Source organism: Xiphophorus hellerii, chromosome 5, assembly GCF_003331165.1.
Source record: "Xiphophorus hellerii strain 12219 chromosome 5, Xiphophorus_hellerii-4.1, whole genome shotgun sequence".
In the NCBI taxonomy this organism is placed as follows: Eukaryota; Metazoa; Chordata; class Actinopteri; order Cyprinodontiformes; family Poeciliidae; genus Xiphophorus; species Xiphophorus hellerii.
The window spans coordinates 13,945,797-13,969,867 of NC_045676.1; the positions used below are offsets into that span (position 1 = coordinate 13,945,797).

At 40.1% G+C, this 24,071-nt stretch overlaps 2 protein-coding genes across 5 annotated transcripts in view; one reads left to right on the forward strand and one right to left on the reverse strand.

Moving 5' to 3' along the window:
* Positions 1 to 10: 10 nt before the first annotated feature.
* ncapg (non-SMC condensin I complex, subunit G) lies at positions 11 to 15,394 on the reverse strand. Its single transcript, XM_032563719.1, has 22 exons — positions 15,232 to 15,394; positions 14,868 to 14,975; positions 13,817 to 14,056; positions 13,328 to 13,556; positions 12,942 to 13,087; positions 12,755 to 12,839; positions 12,096 to 12,288; positions 11,858 to 12,007; positions 10,621 to 10,761; positions 9,652 to 9,775; positions 9,358 to 9,447; positions 8,372 to 8,560; positions 8,187 to 8,297; positions 6,997 to 7,116; positions 3,759 to 3,995; positions 2,789 to 2,970; positions 2,535 to 2,700; positions 1,960 to 2,127; positions 1,600 to 1,723; positions 1,401 to 1,448; positions 1,210 to 1,279; positions 11 to 1,117 (listed from the first exon to the last, which is right to left on the reverse strand). The coding sequence occupies exons 2-22, from the start codon at positions 14,973 to 14,975 to the stop codon at positions 991 to 993; spliced, it is 3,048 nt and encodes a 1,015-aa protein (XP_032419610.1). The 5' UTR covers positions 15,232 to 15,394; the 3' UTR covers positions 11 to 990.
* A 179-nt stretch (positions 15,395 to 15,573) lies between these two features.
* The window catches only part of fam184b (family with sequence similarity 184 member B), a 35,203-nt gene continuing 26,705 nt past the window's right edge, over positions 15,574 to 24,071 (forward strand). The window contains exon 1 of one of the 4 annotated variants that reach the window (XM_032563718.1): positions 15,574 to 18,390. In XM_032563718.1, the coding sequence (XP_032419609.1) occupies positions 18,241 to 18,390 (150 nt within the window). In that variant the 5' untranslated portion in view covers positions 15,574 to 18,240. Of the gene's footprint in view, positions 18,391 to 21,535; positions 21,862 to 24,071 lie in introns of those variants that run through there. The other 3 variants (XM_032563717.1, XM_032563714.1, XM_032563715.1) reach the window with 3 other exon arrangements.

Genomic DNA, 24,071 nt, shown 5'->3' on the forward strand with positions numbered 1-24,071 from the left:
AAAGCAAAACTCAGTGTTATGTAACTTTATTATGTAGAGTAAAATAATTGAGCTTTTTTTTTAATCATTCTGACAAAATTCAGTCTCAAAATTAGAAAATTTTAGAACAACACCCTAGTTACACTTTTTGAACACAAGAGGTAAAAAGGGACACAAGAGAGGACAGGGAGAGACAAGGAAGGAAGAATTCCACAAGGACTGGAAACAATAGAAAATAAGAAAAACATAAAAAAGCATGAGCAAGAAACAAAGGTAGAGTGCATTTAGTTAATACATCGCTTCTCAATTCCAGTTCTCAGGCTCCCCTGCTCTGCATGTTTTAGGTGTACCTCTATTCCAGAACAGCTGATTCGAATGATTGCATGACCACCAAGTGCTGCAGAAGCCTGTTAATCACCCACATATTCAATCCAGGTGTGTGGCAGAAGGGAAACACCTAAAACATGTAGGGCAGAGGGGGCGTGAGGACTGGACCTGAGAAACACCGAGTTAATAGGACAAATTAAAGTCACAATATAAATGGAATTCCATTCTTTCATTTTCCTACTTTCATCCACCTCAAATAAGCAAATACAATTCCAGGCTGCATAGGAACCATAAAAATATTAACATGAAGAGTTTAACGGCTGTTATTCTCATCTGTGATGCTATCAGAATCGAATAAACAAACCCAATGAAACAAATTTACTTACTCATGACTAATACATGTAAGGGAGACAACTTATTTTTCTATTTATTTGTTTTTATTATAAAAGTTAAGACAGAAAAAATAATGGCACACAAATAAATTCAGTGAAAGCTTAAGATATAACAGCAATAGTTATTAGCCATGAATGTTTAAAGCTTAGTTATATTTACTAAGACCCAGTAGGTAATGAATAATTATCACTATATAGACATTGAATGCAACAACAGTAATAGGAGACAAATAAAAGACAAGCATTTCTGTTCCTGCTGAGTAAAACACTTAAACTGTTCAAGAGTGAACATTCACGACACATTGGCCTCTTGATTGATGAGAGGGTTCAGATCCAGTTTGGTTTTCTCCAGAGCTGCAGTCTTTGCCCTCCGCGACGAACGCAGAACAGGAACAGACTCTGGGACATTTTCTCCATCACTGCAGCCAAACAAAGATGCACACAGACTGTAAAGGTATGGCTCTGTAAAAGAAAACTGGCATCTTTCTGTCCTGTTAAGATCTGAACTCACCTCTCCTCTGATGACTCAGCCTTTCTGCTCGGCCTTCTGCCTCCTTTGGCAGTGCTGGCTTTCCTTTGACCTGTGCAGACAGACACTCAGGTTACCTCCTGGAGCTGAGTCACCTCCTCCTCCTGTCAGGAGCTCTATAAATAAAACTGTGCTGTAAATAACTGAATGTACAGGCACAGGGTCTGAGTTACCTCTCTTAGGTCTCTTAGCGGATTTTGATGGATCTTCTGTTGCTACTTCTACAGAGAGACAATGCATATTTACAGAAATTAAAGCTTTTCAAAAATACACTCAGCATCTCTCAGGTGATAAGACCACTCCTTCACAGCAGGTACACCTGGATTTACACACATTAATTCGCTCAACCAGAGAATATCTAAAGGTGTGTACCGTCTGCATTGACGCCCAGTGGTTGGAGAGCACTGGAGTTGACGACCTCTGCCTGTTCCTTAGAGTCCATCAGCTGATGCAGCATCTTCTCCAGAGCACGGAGGCAAACGCGATCCTTTACCACCTACAAGGACCCAAAGAGGAGCCGTCAGACAGGGGTTACTGCAGCGTAGATCCAAGTCCAGTTTGTTTCAAAATACTGGACTTGAGTGCATTTAGTTAATACATCGCTTCTCAATTCCAGTTCTCAGGCTCCCCTGCTCTGCATGTTTTAGGTGTACCTCTATTCCAGTGCTAGAAGTAGCACTTTGGCACCAAGCACTTTGGTGCCAAAGTGCTTGGTCTTGTTCTCATCTGTACCTGTACGAGCTGCTGCAGCAGTGTCGTCAGGTCGTCCCTCACTGTCTCCTCTCTGCTGAGCTCCAGGTTGCTCAGAGTCTTGGCAAAGAGGCGGACTTCAGGCACCGTGGGATCTTTGAGCATCTCTCCACACATACGCACTGCCAGGTAGTCATGGACACACACCTCCTGAAAAAAACAAATTCAGTGAACGTGGCTGTCATGTGTGAATTGCCTTGCAGAAGTATTCACATGTTTCGAGCTTTTTCAGATGTTATCAAATGCAATAAGCCAACATTAAACAGCTCATGATTGTGAAGTGGAAGGAAAGGAATATTTGGTTTTCAAGATGTTTTTACTACATGCATTTGTGTCCAAAGGCATGACACCTCTAAATAAAATCCAGCACAACATACTTCCTTCAGTTGCCCCCTAATTATAGATTCCAGTTGTAAGTAATTTGATCAAACGGTTTGATTAAAGAACATTAGTGAAGAAACAACATGAAAAGCCATTTGAATCGGCTGACATGTTTTAAAATGCAGAGATCTCCTGCCAGAGACTTGCTGAAGTTCTTGGATGTTGTTCCGTCTTACCTCTGTGTTAGCAGAAGGTTTGATGAGTCCGCTGGGGCGGGTCAGATCAACTAGTAGTTCAACCACGTTGTTAATGTCCACCTCAGCCAGTGGAGAAGTGGCCGGGGCGTTCAGCAGAGTCCGAACTGTTGGCAGGAACGTCTCCTCCACAACCTCCTGGTGGGCTCTGTCACACAAACACCACCTGCTCTTTAATCACTTCGCAAAGAGAGGAAGTCCTCTGACTCAACCTGGGGGTGTTATTGCTGGGAGACCTGCTCTCGCGGGCGTAGAGTTGGAAGAAAACTCCCAGACAGTGGCGCAAGCGGACATCGTCCTCAGTGACAGGATTGTACCACAGCAGCACCAAGCGTGAGAGCATCTTTGCACTCGAGATGCGACCCGTGTACATCAGCTTGGCCAGACCCTCTGCTGTCTCCGTCCGCAGGTCAGACATCTGGGTTTGTTTAACAGAAAAACATTCAAATTCCCTCCGAAAGTCAGACACAAATAAGGATGCAATGATTTTATGGATTATTCTGATGATTAATAGAAAACTGGATTGATTAATTGGCTTATTGTGCTTTTTTTTTGTCTAACCACTGAAGCTTATTTTATAAAATGTTGGAAATACATATAAAAATACAAAAATAATTCGATTCCTTATTTAAATAAAAATATTGTATTGCCTCAACTGTAATAACAGCATTCTTTGAGTCTGCTGCATCATTTGTACCAAAGGATTAATCTGCAACTAAAAATTATTCTTCTATCAACATGTGAAAATCTCAACCCTCTTCTTGAATTATCAGTACACTGTAAGACTGATCTGTTGACTATTTTTCAAAAAAAAAAAAAAAAAAGATCCTTAATAGGAGATTTTTGGAGGGTAAAACATTTACAGACAAAGAAGATTTTTTTTTTTTTATCAAATAAAAAATAACATCTGCTGTTTGACAAAATGTATATATTTTTTGTCAAAATAACATTTTTTATTTATTTTGACAAATATATGTCAAAATATTAATTTTTTCTTTAATTTAAGAAAAAAATAATTTTTTTCTTAATTACTGCTGAGTGTATTGCTCTTTCAACAAAGTCTATGTGCTCCAGCTAACAATTAACCGATTACTGATTTAGTTATTTCAGTAATCGATTCATCAAGATTAATCCAATTGATTGTTTCAACCCTAGACTCAAACACTTACCGGATTTGTCAGCAGTGTATGAATTAATCAAGCTCACCTCACTGTCCAGGAACTCTGACAGCATCACCAGTACGCTCTGTGCGGAGTCTTCTGGAATGTTCCCCTTGTCCTCGCCCGATGCCGCGTCGCCCTCCTGCCTGTCGGGTGACAGCGGGGGCTGGATGGTCTGAGTGGACGCCGTTTCAGAGAGCAGCTGGAAGCCGAACAGCAGCAGTAGGTCAATGATCGCCCGCAGAGCGCTGATGCGGATCTTCACCTCGTCCAGCTGGGCGATCTGGAGAAAAAACGAAAACAAAGAAAACACAGATTCTAATTTTGTTCTCATTAATGCTTTCAGACCTATGGTGGCTCTTAACTTTAAGAACTACATTACCTGCAGTGTCTTGCAAAATTGTTCAAACCTGACTATATTTGATGTAAGTTGAGAGAAAATATTTGCTTTATTTCCTCACATAGTAATTGTTAGGGTATCTGCATCCCCAGATCCAGAACCAAACTAGGAGAAGCAGCATTCAGCTTCTATGCACCACAAATCTGGAATAAACTTCCGGAAACCTTAAAACAGCTGAAACACTGACTTCCTTTAAATCTTGACTAAAAACCCACCTGTTTAGAGTTGTATTTGAAACGTAATCAATTACGAATTTAACGATGGCATTTGACTTGATGTAATGTTTTGATTGTTGATTCTATGTTGCATGACTGTGTTTTTGTGTTTGTTATGATGCAAAGCCCAGGTCCCTCTTGAAAATGAGATCTAGATCTCAATGGGGTTTAATATATATATATATATATATATATATATATATATATATATATATATATATATATATATATATAAAGCACTTTGAAATGCTTTGCTGCTGAAATGTGTTTTACAAATAAAATGTGATTTGATTTGATCTGTACAGTCATGGCCAAATGTTTTGAGAATGATTCAAATGTTAATATTTACAAAGTCTACTGCTTCAGTTTTTATAACGGCAATTTGCATATACTCCAGAATGTTATAAAGAGTGATCAGCGTAACAGCAATTAATTGCAAAGTCAATATTTGCCTAGAAAATGAACTTTATCCCCCAAAACACATTTCAACTTCATTGCAGCCCTGCCTCAAAAGGACCAGCTAACATCGTTTCAGTGATTGCTCCATTAACACAGCTGTGGGTGGTGATGAGGACAGGGCTGGAGATCAATCTGTCATGATTAAGTAAGAATGACACCACTGGACACTTTAAAAAGAGGCTGGTGTTTGGCATCATTGTTTCTCTTCTGTGAACCATGGTTATCTCGAAAGAAACGCGTGCAGTCATCATTGCACTGCACAAAAATGGCCTAACAGGAAAGAGAATCGCAGCTAGAAAGATTGCACCTCAGTCAACAATCTATCGCATCATCAAGAACTTCAAGGAGAGAGGTTCCATTGTTGCCAAAAAGGCTCCAGGGCGCCCAAGAAAGACCAGCAAGCGCCAGGACCGTCTCTTAAAAGTGTTTCAGCTGCGGGATCGGGCTACCAGCAGTGCAGAGCTTGCTCAGGAATGGCAGCAGGCTGGTGTGAGTGCATCTGCACGCACTGTGAGGCGGAGACTTTTGGAGCAAGGCCTGGTCTCAAGGAGGGCAGCAAAGAAGCCACTTCTCTCCAGGAAAAACATCAGGGACAGACTGATATTCTGCAAAAGGTACAGGGAGTGGACTGCTGAGGACTGGGGTAAAGTCATTTTCTCTGATGAATCCCCTTTCCGATTGTTTGGGACATCTGGAAAACAGCTTGTTCGGAGAAGACGAGGTGAGCGCTACCACCAGTCTTGTCTCATGCCAACTGTACAGCATCCTGAAACCATTAATGTGTGGGGTTGCTTCTCAGCCAAGGGAGTCGGCTCTCTCACAGTCTTACCTAAAAACACAGCCATGAATAAAGAATGGTACCAGAATGTCCTCCGAGAGCAACTTCTCCCAACCGTCCAAGAGCAGTTTGGTGATGAACAATGCCTTTTACAGCATGATGGAGCACCTTGCCATAAAGCAAAGGTGATATCTAACTGGCTCAGGGAACAAAACATAGAGATTTTGGGTCCATGGCCTGGAAACTCCCCTGATCTTAATCCCATTGAAAACTTGTGGTCAATCATCAAGAGACGGGTGGACAAACGAAAACCTAGGAATTCTGACAAAATGCAAGCATTGATTGTGCAAGAATGGACTGCTATCAGTCAGGATTTGGTCCAGAAATTGATTGAGAGCATGCCAGGGAGAATTGCAGAGGTCCTGAAGAAGAGGGGTCAACACTGCAAATATTGACTTGCTGCATTAACTCATTCTAACTGTCATTAAAAGCTTTTGTTACTGATAATATGATTGCAATTGTATTTCTGTATGTGATGACAACATCTGCTATACCACATGAAAACCAGAGGGCAACAGATCATGTGAAAATATAATATTTGTGTCATTCTCAATACTTTTGGCCATGACTGTAGGTTTCAGAAAGTCAAATTTAAAGCATTTTTAACACAACCTTGAATGAAATCTTAAATTGAAAACAAAAAAATATTAGGAGGTGGTTGGGAGAACTTGCTGCATTACAGTTAAGCATTGCAAAACCTGAGATTGCTGGGGTTGTTTGTGGATGTCAACTTTTGTTGCTGTCGTCATTATTGCGTCCCGTCCGTTTGGTTTCATCCAGAGTGGCATTGGTTTTCATCTGCCTCTGTTGTTCATCGCTCTCCCGTGTGTCGAGCCCATCGCCCATAGTTGACGCAGAAATGCTAATCAACTAGCCAGCAAGGGTATATTAGTAGCTACTGGTAGCCTCAACCACCTCAGAACATCTGAATAAACCTCATAAATTTGCCTGACAGAAAAGTACTGCAAGAAAAAAAAAATTAAACAAAAAAAACTACGAGATGATATATTTCATGATAAAAATCTAAAATTTAATTTAAGGTTCACTTGCATGTTTTTAAATAAATTTCAGACATTTTAAAGTCTTAATTTTAGACACAAACATCAGGCGTTTTAAGGATGGGCAGACACCATGATTATGTGCTTCTTTGTGTTGACCTAATGCTTGTGGTTGTAGTGTGAAAAAGCAAAGAGGTATGAATATCTCTTCATTTCAGTTTAAATTAACTTAAGTTTGAGCCATTTTGAAGGATTTGTTGCTAAAAAAAAAAGAAGCAGCGGTTGTTGTGAACCCACACAAGTATGAGAAGCTGTAAATAAAAAATAAAACAATCTGCACACTCTGGTATGAATCTGTTCAGAAATGAGTTCACCTGCAGCAGGAGGACCATGTGGGTTTTGGCCAGCTCCTTGCTGTGCAGGGTGCAGGTTCCCAAACACACCACGGCCATATTGCGAACAGCAGGGTGAGCGTTTGCTATGGAGGGAAGGACCTAAGAGGACAAGCAAAGGAAATGACATGAACCACAGCTCTGCTTTTTCCAATTCTGCAATTTCAACAACGGATTATTGATGAAATGAGGATGAATAAACATTCAGCTATTTTCTTAAGCACAAGTTAACACCCATTTTGACAGATTGATTCAAAGGAGAAATATTTTTCTTCTATTGCTATTCTTGATTGAGATATTTTGGGTTCTCTCCTTTTTGAAGAGGAAGTATTTTTACACAGACGCTATTTTTAACATGTGTTCACAATTGTAGTTAACTCTTTACTGCACCTTCCTTCTGTTTTCTCGTGTTTTTGTTATCTACTCTGATGCCTTGACTTCTACAGTTCCCCCCAAAAAGCCATTTCTAGCAGGGAAGTTTGAATTGCTTTGATTTCTTTTTTTAGCCCCTCTGCTTCTTTGAAGGAATCCGAGTCAGACTCTGTGCAGCTTGGAGGAACCACTTTGAGGAGCATGTTTGTTAAATGATGGCACAACGTTTGAGGAATATTTAGCAGCTGTCAAAGAAGGTTCCTGAACGGCTTTACTCCAGTAACAACTTAGCAGTGCCGCACGAGATGCTAAATCAGGGATGCTTCAGTCCAGTCATCAAGACTGGTAAGACAGCTCTGTAGCCTCAACGCTGAGCGAAGATTTTAATGGAATTTGAATCAACTACAATAACACACATTTTCTGTGACCTGGTTTCTGTGATCATTAATCGCCTGATTGACATTCCTTGAGTAAAAACTTTTCCAGACTCCAGTTTTAACACATATCAGTCATTTCGGAAATACAAAGGTTTACTGTGAAATCATCCCAGATTTCTAATCAATTATTAATGTTCAGTGAGCACAACTTAGAAGGAAGGCCAAGAAGGAAGGGAAAGACATCGTAGGAAGCACAAAATTGAGGTAGCAAGATCAGTAGGAAGAACATGCAAATGATACTGAAAGGAAGGAAAGGAGGAAATAACAAAAAAAAAAAAAAAAGAGCAAGAAATTTAAAAAAAAAATACTGGAAGGAACGTAAGTCAAATAAATACCAGAATGAATCAAATGCAGACTAATTACCAGTGATGACATCAAGGCACTTATAGTGGGACCAGTGCGAGTCTTGATCTTCATCTGCTTTAGCAGTTCAGCACACATCGTCAGACACCTCAGAAGAGTCTCTGGGTCGTTCTGTCACAGAATATTATGTTCAATTTTTATCCATCTTTCATAACTGCTGTGAATCTTCTCGTGTCCTTGCACACCTTCTCAGCGCGAACCTCCCTGTCGACTGGCTGGCTGCTCTCTGAGATCTCCTGCAGGACCTGGTTTCTTTGATCCTCTAGACCCGCGATGGAGTCCTTCAGCTCTGCTGCTCGACTGAAGTCCTGCGCAGCGATGCAGTCCTCCAGATCCTGTTTGGCCTCCATGAGGCGAACCTTCACCTCTGCAAGCTGGAGGGAACCACCAGAGAGGAAGAGGAGGATGAGTCGAGTCGTTCCTTAGCTGGAGTTAACTAGGTGAGTGGACAAAATCTCCCACCTCCACTCATCTAGAAGGATACAACTGGATAAGGTAAACTCAAGGGATTAACCAATAAACTATAGAGATGAAACAATTAATTGTGATTAATTGATTGTTCTTGAGATAATCGTCAACTAATTTAGTAATTAATTGATTGTAACTTTAAATTATAACTAGAGAATACAGACTTAAATAAAGGCCATTTGCTGAAAGATCCTTCAGAGCAGTAATTAAGCCAAAACTTAATTTATATTTGGCATCCAAGATAAAATATATCTTCTTAGTTTGTAAACATGTTCTACTCAGAACTGCAAGTGGCATTGTTTTAGCTTCACTTGATAGCATGAAAGCGATGCTATATTATTGCATTTTCGGGAACATGTTTTTCTTTCTTATTTAAAAAAGGAACTCACTTGTTTATCTTTATCTGTTAATGTATATCGAATATTGCATAAAATAAGCTTAAGTGGTAAATTATTTTTTTTAATCAAAATAATCAATAGAATAACTGATTATTAAAATAGTTGTTAGTCGCAGCCCTAATAAACAATAAATCACACTAGTGCATGAAGTACATGAGTTAAAATAATAATAAAAAAAACACTTATGTTTTTGTCCAAATCTGTTACAATGTTACCATCAGGTGATGGTTTCACCTGTGCAAAAACAGCTGTATAATTTTCAGCGATTATGCAATCTGGGCAATGTTTCTCCAAGTCTAGCCCACCTGGACCTGCTGCCGGCGGCTCCTGTTCTCATCCACCGGCTGACTGGCCTCCATGATGGGTTCTCTCACATCCGAAATGATCTCTGCCACCTGTTAAAGAAAGCCAGCTCCTCTCAATACGAGTCAGAGAGGTGATGATTCAACAGCCACACCGAGACACCGGAGTTAGTATTGCATTGTTTTTTGTTTCCGTCTAACTGGCTCTTCAAGCTATGGTGTTAAGAATCTATGTTAGTTGATAAGAAGTCTGACTTGATGAAAAGGTTCGTCGTCTAAAGTCAAAGTCTGACTTACGGTCTGGATGCGTCTTTGGTCGTCTGGGATGAGGGCGAGGAGCTTCTCAGTGAGGAGAGACACCAGAGAGGACGGGGTCTGTGTGAGAGCCAACATCTCCTGCAGAACCGCCTGAACACTCTTCCTACAAACACAAATCAGTTAGCCCAACATATCATCATACAGAAAGTTATGACACAGTATGTCTGCATCCAAGTACGCAAGTAATTTAAGACAAAATATTTTCAAGAAAACTGTAAAAAAAACAACAGATTCAGATTTTCTATAGATATTTTTATGTCAAAATTTCTCATTCCTTTTGGAAACAATGGAAGGACAAACTGACAGATGGATGGATGATAAATTGTTCCAGAAGTTATTCGATAAACGATGTCTATTTCAGACCATTTTCAAGTAATATAAAAGGTAATGGCATAATAATGCAAGTACACCCTCTCCAAGATGAATAAACCGATAAATAAAACCGAGTCAATATTAACAGTGTATGTTTATTTTCCAGTGGAGGAGGTTGGACATGTGGGTCATGTGACAGTGATGCAGCGCAGGAGTGTTTAATTGAGGCAGAGAAGCAACGTAGGTGGTGTGGTTGTTTTTTATAATGTTGAAAGTCTAGGATAATATATACATCAGTAAATATCGATTATTGGTCAACAGCAATAATATCAGCTCAAATTTGTATATCTTTTCATCTTTAATTAGAATTTATTGATTGCTCTTGTTTCTTTTACATTTTTTGTTGGGAAATTCAGGAAGATAGCATTACCGGTTTTGCAAAAAAAAAAAAAAAAAAATGAATGAACAGATTGATGAGGTAATGGGTAAAATGATAGATAAACTGAAACTGAGTTTTAGTTTGTACATCTACACCCAGTCTGCATGCTTCACCCATCCTTGTACCCATTCATCGATTAATCCATAGACAAAGATTGCATTTGGCATTACATCTAGATATTTTTGCTCTAGATTTACCTGCCGCCTTCCTCGTTGGTATCAAGGCAACCGATGAGATGGATGAGGTGCTGGGAGATGAACTCTTTGGTCATGACGAGCTCCAGCTGGTTGAAGTCAGCCCTCTGCTCCTCTGTCAGCACAGGCACAGCCTTCAGATAGCTACAGCAAACAAAGCAACGAGTCAGTTAAACTCCAACAGTAGCATCACCCTCCACCCTTATCTCTCTACAAACACACACACACACACACACACACACACAAGCAAGGCAATACTGAGTAAGTCGCTTTCTGCAAGTTCAAGTATGCAGCATCTTAGGCAAGCCTGGCAGTTAAAAAACATATTTTTATTTAAATTAAAAAACACAAAGTGAGTAAAACACACACAAATAGTTAGGCACACATTAAATAAATTAAATAGTAAGGCTTCAGTTATCCACACAGTTACATACATAGAGTACTCTTCAGAAAACAGTGCCTTCAGATACCTGTGGGTACAACATCATCATAGAAATTTTGATTTTCAGATTTATTGTGTCACAAAGTAGCTACAATAACATTAACTACATACAAGAAAAACACAAAGGAACATATTTTACTTTGTATCTAATACAGAGAGGCACAAGGTCTTACTCGCAGGACCAATAGAGGGGGAGACTGGGACCCCAGCCAAATGGAAATCAAAAGCAACTATTTAAAAATTGATTACAGCCCTTAGAAATAAATAAAGCTCAAAAGTGTTAATTTATTTTCTACAGTTATTGGTGGGTAACATATCTTTGTAATATCTGGAAAATGTGTTTTAATTTTAAAGGCTGCCAAGTTTACCCAGAGCAAATAACAGAAGGAAGAACAAGATTTGTACTAAATCTATGAGTTTTGTGCACGTTTAAAAGAAAAAAAATCTTATTAAAAAAAATCACATGACTGTTCGTCCAGTCCTCTGTCACCATTTTGTACAACTTTCTTTCCCACAAATCCTGTGCTATTTATTCTACTGTTTGCACCTCCACCAATAGCATGACTTCAGCTGCTTTTGATCCATGGTGCATTCACTTGATGGAAAAATATTGGGTTTTTTCAAGTTACCAACTGGCTGAACTTCCCCGTGTGCATCTCTTCATATTTTACAAGGTCCAAAGCTTATATTTTTTTTTAAATCCACTGACTTTACCAAACTCATTTAGAATAGACTTTGAAAATACAAAATACTGACTGCACAATACTTATTTTGTGAATCTCTTATGTAGTAACTTACCCAAAGAGGTAGTCGCCATAGGTTGCAGCATCTGGCAGCACTTGTTCAAGCATTTCCTCCCCATCATCTCCTTTACCCTTCAGGAACTCACACAGAGATCTCCAGTAAAGCACATTTTCACAGGTCATAGCGTCCTCGGGGATCACCTTTCTGTTGTTAAATCAAAACTTTATTAGTTTATGTCAGACAACAGATGCTTAAATTGGCGCACGTGAAAAAAGAAAATCTGAGAGCCTACCTATTGTCGAGCTGCGCTCTGTTCTGCAGAAGCTCTTCGGCTGGCATTGTTTTAAAGATGGCCTTCAGGGTTTCCATAGCCGTTTCAGTACAATTCTCCACGTCCAGCCGATGGAGCAACTCGATGACGTTTCCATCCAGCCGAAGCAGCCAAGCCGGCAGCAGGCGACTGCAAACAATGTCTCTCACCGACTCTGTAACACACACAGCCGGTCGAAAAGACTGATTTAACACAAACACACTCATCTGAAACTGGCCTTTAAGTTTATTTAAGAGCCACAAGGTGCACAAAAAACTGCAAATATGTACATATAAAATCAATAAAAGATGTAAAAAAATGTTTTTATTTATTGTTGTCTTGTAACTTAAACTGCTTAGAAACAGAAACTACACCAGAAGGTCAAACTGGTTTCGATACACTAATAGTTTAAATATTTTAAGGTGCTATTTAAGCTAAATTAATCATCAACCTGATAGATTTTTTATAGATTTGAGAAGGCTAAAAATGTTTTTTATATATTTAGGCCTGATGATATTTTTAATATGTACTGATGCTATTTATACATTGTGTGAAAGTGTTAAGCGAGACTTTATCTGTTCGCAACAGCCAGTCTGTTGCAATGGACTTTTTTTTTTAACCATGAAAAAACTAAACATTACCTGAGGTGTCATGGAGACCTTGCTGCAGTAGACCGACTCTCTGTGCGATGGTAAGAGCTTTAATGTGAACCTTTTCAGAGAGAACCTTTTGCCGAAGACAGAAAAATAAAGGTGAAATTACAGAAAAAAACAGAGTTCCCAGTATTTTACTAACGCACATCTTTTACTTGACTGATTGCATGTGTACCTGGTAGGCCAGCTTGCGGACGTTCTCTTTAATGTCTCGAGTGCGTTTGAGAACTTTAGGTAGAGTCTGTGGCGACATTGCAATGCAGGAAAGAACGGCACGTCGCACCTCCGCGTTACTGTCATTTTCTAGAATTAACATGTAAGCTGAAAATACAGAAGAGACTAAAAATGAGACAGCTGATGGGCCAATACAAATAGAGGAATCACAAACTTAGGTTAAACAAAGATTGACAGTTATCAAGCCATGAGTACAATGTCAGAAAAACCAGATCAAATATAACAAATAATAAATTAGACACAAAACTGGGTGCTTAACAACTTTCTGAAGTGAAATACTTACAAGATTTAAAATTAACAAGTAAAACAATAAAATAAAAAACAAACCATTGATGGTGGGACAGTCAGGATCCTTTGGCTGTTGGAGGCGGGTCATCGCTAAAGCTGCCTGAATCCTCACGTTAGGGAACTTGTCCGTGACACGGACCAGCATGGCTTGGTGGATCCGATCGAAGAGGTCGTCGTCGATCTGGGCGTTCTCCGCCATACTGCCCAGCAACTTGTTGATCAACTGGCACGCTCTGAAACGCACTGCGTGACTGTTGGCTTTGTGAGACTGAAGGGAGAAATGGAGGAAAAAATGTCAAACAGTTTCTATCAAATAAAAGGCAGCAAGTTTCACACGTCTCATCAGGTTGGCAGTGCAGGTATTTTAACTGTGAAGAGTCATTTAGACATCCAGGTACCGGTGCATGTCCTCATGGTCTAATCTGTAAAATTACTAATTTTTTACACTTTTGAATTTTGTAGTTAAATCTTATACTAGTGAGTGCTAATAAAGGTCAAGAAGAATATGTAGGCATATATTCTTAATACCTCCAATAGAAAATTGAAGATGAAACTCAGAAATGGATGATCATCTTCATCATCTTCCTCCTCCTCTTCTTCTTCCTCCTGCTGCTGCTCATCCTCTGAATTGGGCAGAGGCTGGAAACTTGTGGCAAACTTGGCCACAAACTCAATCACATTTTCAACAGCAGGCTCTCGTTTGTACACAATCATTGCATACTTCAGGTAGTGGACAAACTCTTCATGGAACAGAGTCTTGTCCTCAAGCTGTAGGAGGAAATGAAACATGTGACTGATGATAGTTATGGGACAGTAAAACCCAGGGGAAAAAACAAACATTCAACTCTAAAACAAAAGCAAAAAAAAGTATTTTGGATTGAAATAAAAAAAATAAATAAATTAAAAAAAAACAGTTTCTTGCTTCATTTCATTTAATGTGGATTTTAGGGGATAGACTACCACAAAATTATTGTAAAAGCAAAAGAAATTCATATGGTGCTGTTCAGATGGTGGATTGAACAGCACTCCATGTGATCTCCAAAACCTGGGATTTTGTTTAATGCAGAATTCTCCAACCCAGGTCCTTGAGGCCCAATGTCCTGCATGTTTAATGTTTATCCTTGCCATTTGTCACCTGGATTAAATGAATGGGTGATTAACAGAGTTTAACTGCAACTGAAGGCATGCTAAAGAGGCAATACAAACACTTGAATCATTGTGCTGAAGTAGGGAAACATCTAAAACATGCAGGCTAGGGATCACTGGTTTATTCAAACATCTCCACAGCGTTGTCCCTGATCCATGTTCTTTTTGTCTTCATGGTATCGTTTCTTCTCTAATGTTCTCTTACAAAATGCCCTAGACCTTCCGAAATTAAATTGCAACCAAATTACACAACTTCTAAAGCCCCCAGTCTTTGCACTTGATTTTATTTTTGTTCAGCTTTTTATTAGTAAAGAAATTTTGAAAACCATGCATTTTGGTCTTTTACATAAGGTTGTCAATAAAATCTATTGAAGTGTGTGGTTACATATTAGAGAAAGGTGTGTTTAGTAGGTAGCACGATCAGCAGCTGTACCTTGTTGTAGCGACTCTTCAGGCTCGCCACCAGCTTCGCCTTGTTGTTGTGTCCTTTTTGAGCCCGTTGAAATGCCTCCTTTAGCTCTATCTCACTGTCCGCAGTCATCTAATACCAAAAAAAATATCAAATAAATATAAAAACACATTTAAACAACAGCCGGCGTTTTGCAAAATAGAGAGCAACGTTTCTTTTCCAGCACTGACACAGCAGCAGTCTGTTTAGATGACCAACACACTTTACACGCAAACAAGAGCCAAAAAGCAAGTCCCTCACGACCAGCCGAGCTTTGTTTAAAACAACATAAGTTTAATGTTACATGAAAATGGTTCGTCTATCAATCTTAAAAGGGTTATACGTTTACCTTGCTGTGAGCTTTCTAGTCGTAAAACTGCCGCCTGTTTTCAAATTCAACCGTAGGAGGGGAGTTTCCTTTTCTATGAAGCCTTAAGGGCTTTACCGCCACCTGCTGGATGGGAGGGAAGGCTCTAACTGTGAGTTTGCATTTACTGGTTGTTCCTGCACTTTCTTCCTTTTTATGTTGTAATAGTTATAGTGCAAAGCTATGCCCCTGCATCACTGATTTCCAAATGTTTTTATAAATCATCATGAATTTGTTAAAACTTTGGAGGTCTGCCACTCTGGGTAATGTACTGAATGTTATTCCATCCATTATTCAGTCAATGAGAAATTCAAATCAGTTCATTTTAATCTTATTGTATGTCCACAATAAAACAAGCACGTGCAATTCCATATAACAGTAAAAATATAATCATGTGGCTCACAGAAAACACAAGTAGTCAAAAACACATACACCGAGAACTTAGAAACAACTGCACTATGTAATGAAATGTTGATGTAAGTCATGGAAGCTGTCTTAACAGGAGTTCAGCATTTTAACAATTTGAGGTAGAAAGCTGTGTTATGATCTTGTGTTTCTACTTTCACTGCTGCTGGAGGCTTGCCTGATGACAGTAGTTCAAAATGTTCCTAGAGAGAGAATGTGGAGTGTCTGACAGCGTCCTATAAGCTCTGCTCCTGCAGCACGTCTCACTCAGCTCCTGAACAGATGGTGGAGACACCTCTGACCCTTCAGCTCCCTCTGTCTTGTTGCTGCTTGAGTTGCACCCAGAGATGAGCATTTTATATATAAAACCCTGTTTCGATAGTATTTGTTGTGTTAGTACCTTGGTTTAGTTAATTGTTAATTGTATAATATACTACAGTATGTATTCATGCTGCAGCAAAGATGACACATTATTATCCCATTTCCATTGATCTAGCCTATGTGATGGATTTGTTGTTTTTATTATTTAGACCTCTGTAAAAATTTGGAACACACTCTTCAAAAAAATCATATGTGGTTTTCAAGTAAATTATTTTCATTGCAAACATTCTGCTCTGTGCCTAGTAACAGCGAATTAGCATGCAGGCTTTGCTTGATAAACACACCACTCGAAGCTTGCAACTGTAAATCTAAAAATAAGTGTTAGTTTGATGAATTTGATGATTGACATACCTTTGATATATACACCAAAGCTGTCCCTTTTTCATAGCCAGCTGACCAGCAGTTTGCAGTAAGATTTGGGGGTGTAGCAGCTCTGCATTACTCTATGCTTCATACAGAAACTTATGCTTTCTAGCATTTCGCTAAAAGGACTTCATGAAGATTTGAGAGAAAATATCTACCACAGTTTTAATAATTTACTCAAGACTTATTGGCATATTCTGTTACATACACTGAAGTATCAAGAAACAGGGAGAACAAATAATGTATCAACATCTAGGGAGAATCCCATTTCTCAATACAATCTTTTAGGATCCCTTGGTCCTTAAATAAAGACCAAAGGATAGAGGGAGGGTTAGTTTAAGGGGGGTGAACAACTGGATTAAGCCTATAGTGCGTGTGTGTTTTGAGCATTGGTGGCACCAAGGGGAGATCCACGGTGGGCTGAGCAGCATGGGTGTCACAATAAGTTTGGTGGTTGTCTTAAACTGGTGGTTGTCCAAATAAGATTGTCAGTGGGCTAGTCGTCACAGATTAACTGGATGTAAATTTTATGCTAGACAACTCTGCCCAAGTGTGTTCAGATTATTTAATTTTCTTCATATCTGTTTGTGATCCAACATTTGGAGCCAACTGGTTTTCCAGTATCGGTTGGATTAAGTGGAACCAAGAATGTGCTGCACAGGGAGCTCCTTCTGTACAGAAGAGAAGCCAAAACCATGGGGCATAGTTAGATGCATAGTGTGGATCAAAGCTCATTTTGACACCTGCAACTTACAAAAGGGTTGGTGGTGCTAATCAAAGGTGGAGGTGGAGCAGAGCACAGGAGCTGATCAGTCACATTTTTTTATGTGCCAGTGAAACAAAAGGAGTGGTCACTAGCAGATAATCCTCCAGCTGTTAAAACTAGTATTTCCTTAACCGGAGAACTGAGTTATGTTGCTTTCTCCTCTGTCAATATGAGCGTATTTTGATTAATTTATGACCCCAACAGTAAAAAGCACTGGAAATTCTGGCTTCTGGTTTTGGTTTGCCACCCAAGAGTGGGGCATGGACCCCCAAATGGTCACCCCTTTTGTTAACTGCAGCCACCCCTGTGCATGTCCTACATTTCACTGAAAGCTGTCCCAAGAGTAAATATGCGATTCAAAACAATGAGAAATCATCCATTTTCCCATGTTTTCTGGATTTGCTGTGTTTTATCCAACTCTTTCATTGCTGCTTCCCATAAATCTCCTCTGGGGGTGTTTTCTGTCAAATGGTATCACAATGCATACATTTGTCTCGGTGTTCCTATAGCCTCTGTGTATGTTTATCCAACTGATCACACGGACCCCGGAGACCCTCCTCCTCCTCCCCTCCGTACAGCGATCAGGGGCGGGGCAGCACTGCAGCAGTGAGCCTCTCCAGCTGCTGTCTCCGGTAATGTTCCACAGATACACACGCCCCTCTCCGCCCCGGCCCCCAGACAGGTGGTCGGACTGTACGCTCTCATCCTCCCTATTAGAATAAGGAAAATATATATACATCTGCTGGCAACAGGACAGGCTCGGCTGGCGCAAGCGCGTCCCCGATGGACTTCCAGCGTGTGACCTCCGCGATCACCGGGCGGCCAGCAGGAGGAGAGCGGGGCAGCAACCGGAACGCACCAGGAGAGCCCCGACGATCTACCGCCGGATTCCTGGAGATGCCGAGAGAGGATCTGCGCGCGGAGGGATGAGATGCACGAGTAGGAAGCTGACACGATTTCCGTGGGATTTTTCATCCGCGAGGCGGAAGGATCATTTCTGACAATCCTCTGGTCTTGGGAAGTTCCCCTGGGAGAGAGAGAGAGGGAGAGAGAGAGAGGTGGTGGGGGGTTCCATTATGGCTTCAGGCGCCGGTAAGGCTGCACAGTCCCCCGGGCAGGGCTCCACCGTGAACGGGACTGCGGCAGAGTTGGCCACCATCGAGCAGGAGCTCTATGACTACCAGATGCACAGCAAGATGTGCAAGAAGATCGCTCAGCTCACCAAGGTAAGATCCTCTGCTGACAGCGTGAGAGAGAGCGAGAGGCGCGCCGCCCGATGCCCATCTGTCGGGCTGACAGCGTGAACCGACGGCTGATTCAGTATCACACCTTCAGATGTTGCACTGCAAAATATGCACGCAGTCAGAAAAACATTATAATATGCTGTGCCAGTAGGCTCGCGATGCGAAAGGTGATGGAGATGTTCAGTCACATCATCTCGGGGAAACTTGGATCAGGTTGAAGCGGCTTCGTGACTGACAGTAATCTGACATAGATCACCAAGAGCTTTAGGTGTAGGCTGCAGATCTCCATCGAGGTGGAAGCAGCGGTAAAAATGTGATTCTGTGGATTTTCTCCGTACCCCTTGCTATGTGATTTAGACTTTCATCACCTAAAGTACATTGAATTGTCTTGTTGCGTGCTGTACAAATGAAATTGCTTTGCCCTAAAGGCTTCATGTCACTGTAGAATTGATACAAAAATCCAGAACAGACAAAAGAAGCACTCATCTCAAGAAATCAAATACCAAAAATAAAAAAGGCATAAGGCAATAGACTAAAACAAACAAGCTGCTCATGGATTTTTTATCTGGTAAGATACTATCAAGTAGTATTTTTTCACCCACTAAAAAAAATACTGTATTCACAAATAATAATAAAAACAGAAGGTAATAAATATGAATTTCCTCCTCAGGGTTTCACAAATTACAATGTTTGTAAAAAGAAAAGGGGCAACTGTTTGTTCTGCTTTGTGTTTTATGGGTCATTTACATCGCAAGATAACAAGAACAAAGATGATCAGTTGTCCTTATGGTGGAAGACCAATTTCTGATAGATTTTGGCATACTCTGTGGATACTTGATCAGGTACACCATCCTAGTCCCCTCTTTGGCCCCAGAGCTGCTTTAATTTTTTCTGTGGCATTATAAACTTTAAGTGGAATGTCAGGAATCTAAGAGAAATAGATTTTAGTCCATTTTGGGATAATATCACATAATTGCTGCATATTTGTCTATGATACAAATCTCTCATTGCACCACTTCCCAAAAGGTGCTCTTTTAGATTCAGACATCAGGACCATGCAGGACACTGGAGTAAAGTGAGCCTATTACAATGTTCAAGAAACAGGATGGACTCATAATTTCATAATGTTTATAAATGCCAAATTCTGAGTTCGCCATCTGAATGTTGCAGACTGTAATCGGATGAGGCAACTTATTCCCAATCCTTTGGTGTCCAATTTGGTGAATGTTTGGGGATTTTGGCCTAATTTTCCTGTTTGTAGCTTACAAAAGTATACTTACCTTGGTCTTTCACTGTTGTAGCCCACCGTCTTCAACATAGAACATGTTGTGCTTGCAGAGATCTTATTCTGCGTAGCTTAACAAGTGGTTATCTCTGTTACTGCTGCTTTTCTGTCATCTGGAACTGGTTTTCCATTTACATCTAAACAGCTGTTACTCACTATATATTTTCTCTTTCTGAGATGTTTACCTATAAACCTGGTGACGTGTATGTCAACATCCCAGTAGATCAGCAGGCTCATTTACACGTTAAAGATGCTTCAGATGTTCATATTTAGATGTTTTAAACCAGTCTGGATGGTGAAGCTGAAGCAATAAATGACAACAATAATAGTTGTCACAAATTTGTTAGGTACAGATCTAGTATCTGTTTAAAATTTTCTATCAGACTGGTTTCTGTGTGCATAAAATGAGTAAATGCCACATTAAGCTTAAATCACCTGAAACAGTGAAGAATTTGGCGGCACAGTGGCATTGCACACTGTCTAAACTACCACCTTGGCACTACTTTTTACTATAACTGCTACTTAAGCTATTGAAGAACTGCTCTCTGTCTGACTGTGAGTGATAGAGCTTCTTTTTATTCTCCCCTCTGAAGTTAATTGTGATGCTGGCAATGGTATAGGCTGTACTGCTCAATTATGGTGGGGCTAACTGTTGGGATTGGACTCGTTAGCATGACAATTATTTTTGCTGAAGATAATACAATAGCTCTGTAGGAAGCAATTGTTAAGGGTTCAAAGCTATTTAAATGGAGCACATCAACCTGACAAGATGGATATTATTACAAGTTGTCTAGTAATCAGGGCAGTTGACAGTTATGATATTTACCATTTAAAGACATGATTCATATTCCTATTTGCTCCATACTTTGGCATCTTTTAATTTTCCACCTTTTCTGCATCAGAATTGCCCAACTCCAGTCCTTCGTCCTGTAAGTTTTAGATGCATCCTTTCTCCAACACCTGAATCTCATCTGTGAATTCCCTTATCAGCATTCAGTCCTCCACATATGCAGAGGCCTGTCAATGAGACATTCATCTGAGTCAGGTGTGCAGGAGAAGGGATGCATCAAAATGTTGCAGGATAGCAGCTCTGGAACTCCTGTCCTGCGGCAGAAAACTAACAGCGACACAAATTCTAAAAATTATAAAGTATATAAGTACATTATTATATGTTATCATTTATATTTACATATAAACGTATATGTATATATACATATTAATCCTGTCAATCGATTTAAATATTTAATCTCAAATAATCGCATGATGTCCAAAACCAACTCATGAGTAATTTAAATTTAATCACAATTTTTTTGAAAGTTCTTAATGGACCTTTGCAGAATATGTTTTTTTAGGTTTATGCTATTCTTATAAGCATTGTAGTGAATAAGTATATTTCTTTCATGCAAATATATGTTTAGTGTCATTGCAACAATTCCTGTCATGATAAATATTAAAAGCACTATATTCTAAAAATTGCCAGCAGTACTCTCATGCACATACGCCTACACAATATAACTGCTTTTTACTTATCATGGAGGAAAATAAAGTACTTTTTGTTCTAGGCCGACCCCACCTTGGGCCTGGGTCAACTGAACACCCCCCCGCCTCAGTGGCCGTACTCGGAATGATTATAAATGTTTGATAACGAAGTCGATCTATATTGGATATATCGCATCCAATATATCCAGTCTTCTTGCATTCGACTCATATATTTGAGCCATGCAAAGTAGAAATAAATGTCTTTGAGGGCAGAAATAGATTTAAAAATGTGAAGAAAGACAGAAGGAAAAGACAAAAAATATGCTGAAAACTTTGCCGGTCAGTTGTCGTGTGCCTCGTGTGAAGTCACCAGAGGCATGTGAACTTGTTTATGATTGAGAGCGTTGGTTTTATTGTGAATAAATTCTCAATTACAAAAAATAACCGGCTAGTAGCTTTAGCACTGTGTGTCTTTCTCCATGTGTCAGTGAGCTGGTACAAGTGGAGCAGCATCTGTATCTGCTCAGCTCCTCAAACACTAATCCTTTTTATGTGAGGGGGATTCTCCCGCTCTGTTCTCCACAGAAATGCTTACAGACGCAGGGCACGACCCACTGCTTGTTGAACGACGACGATTACTGATGACTGTGCACTTCCCTCATGGGTGCACCTCTGTCTTTAAAGTGCATGTGAGTGTGTGTCCATGGCTAACATGTATATTATTTTACAAGGGTTCTCTCACACACTCATGCAAACACGCACACAAGCAAAGATGGCACAGATGAAAGGTCAGCACTTGTGTCTGCGCTTGTCCAGCTCTGTCCTTCAGCTCTCTTCTCCTCTCCTCTTCGGGGCAGACTTGTTTCTCTCTTTTGAAACTTTGTGCACGCCATGCCTGAGTCGATTTAGCTCAGATGACCCCAGTGAATCAACTTGAAACCTGTGGCTGCTGAAATACAAGAATCATCAAATCCGATATTTGGTGCAAGAGAGTGTTGGGATGCCTGCAGCGTGACACATGGTTTATTTGTGTTTTAGGGCAGGGTGTCGAGTGGAGAGGAAGCAGGAAATGGGGCAGCCTTGGTAACTTTATATATTTAATAATCTACATGTGTAGGAGCATGAAGGTACACACACTGTCTGCTTGTGTTTTCCATCTCCCTCCCTCCTTTATGCTTTACTTTCACAATATACCCCCCCCCCCCCCACCCGCTCCCTCTTTCCATACCTCCATCCCTGACCTCCCTTCCCTCTCTCTCCGTCCCGCCTGAATGGGTGCTGCTAAAGATAAACCAGTTGGAGTGTGTTTACATGGCGGAGCAAGCCAGTGGGAAGACAGTACCAGCTGACCATTTCAAGCCAGCTGTTGCGAATGTTCACACAACTTTAAACAGACACACACACACACACACACGCACACCCCCCCCCCCCCCCCCCCCCCCACACACACACGCACCCACACACACCCACCCACACACACACACACACAAACAAGCAGCTCATAAATTTTTTGTGTTGTCATGCGACAACTACACACTTCAATATATTTCTTTAGGACTTTATCTGATAGATCAACACAGATGCAAGGGAAAATGTGGACTATTTTTAAACTTTGTGCACAGATTACATATGAAGAGACAATTTTGACTGGACCATTCTGACACATGGATATGCTTTAATTTAAACTCTTCAGTTGTAGCTTTGAATGTGTGTTTAGGTTTGTGATATGTAACATGAGAAAATGTGGAAAGGTTCAGCATTTGGCACAACTCACAGAGATCAACAGCAGCTTTTTTAAAGCATCGGCTTTTGTACACATATACGGGGCCTTCTTTGATTGGCAGCTTTAAATCTGTCTTTGGATTTCCTGAGCTTACTGTCACAGTGCTCACTGCTTTGTAATCCAGCACACTCAGTACCCTGTGCGATATGTGTGGAGGTGTGTGTATGGATGCTCTCCTGTCTCTTTTACTAACCTCTCCTCTGTGCACCAACCAGTCAGATCATCTCTTCTTCAGCTGCAGTGTCTCAGCTCTCCTGCACACCGGAGACAGATTTGTTTTCCATGCCTTGCTGACTGTGAAGTTATTGTGAATAAGCAAGGGTACTGGCTTGTGAGGCTACATGAATAACACTATCGACTGGCAGGATCAATACGGGCATCCGGAGAGTGGATTTACAGTAGGAGGATGCCGCGCTCTCACCAGGTTGCCATGGCCAGTGTTTGCGGATTTAAACTGAAAATGCTGTTTCAAAAGTACCAGGTTTTGCAGACACACAAGCAAGCATCAGCATTGCAATAAGAAAAGGTCCGTCCAATACATAAGATTTAGATATGAGAGTAAAGGATAAAATATCCACAGGCAATTTCATCTTTAGTAGTAAAACAGAATGTTGAATTCATGTTTGGGGACAATCAATACTGCATAAATGTGTAACTTTTTTAATTCTAGCACAAGATGGTAACAGTGGTTTAATTTCTTAATAATTGTAAATTGCAGATGATCTCATAAAACCGTTCTTATTCTTGGCTAGTGTTGTGTAAAGTAGTTGCCTTACATGTTTTCTTCTCTGTTTTTGGTATTTTGTCGCAGTTAAATGTTTCAGGACATTAAACAAATTTTGATATAAGGATATTATGATTTAATTTATTAAATGATTACCTTTTCTGTATGTCTGCAGATGACCTCACAGGTTTTCTAGACCATTACAAATTTTTTTTCTCTTTTTCAAAAAATTTCTCTCATCCTATCATTCTTTTGTTGATTAGGATTTGTGGACTTGGACTGTGATGCTGAAAAATGAAACTAATCTCTATCGCCAATTGTTTCACAGAAACATGAACGGTTGGAATCGGATTAATTACTGATTATTATTGGAAATGTTTGTATCTTCGTCT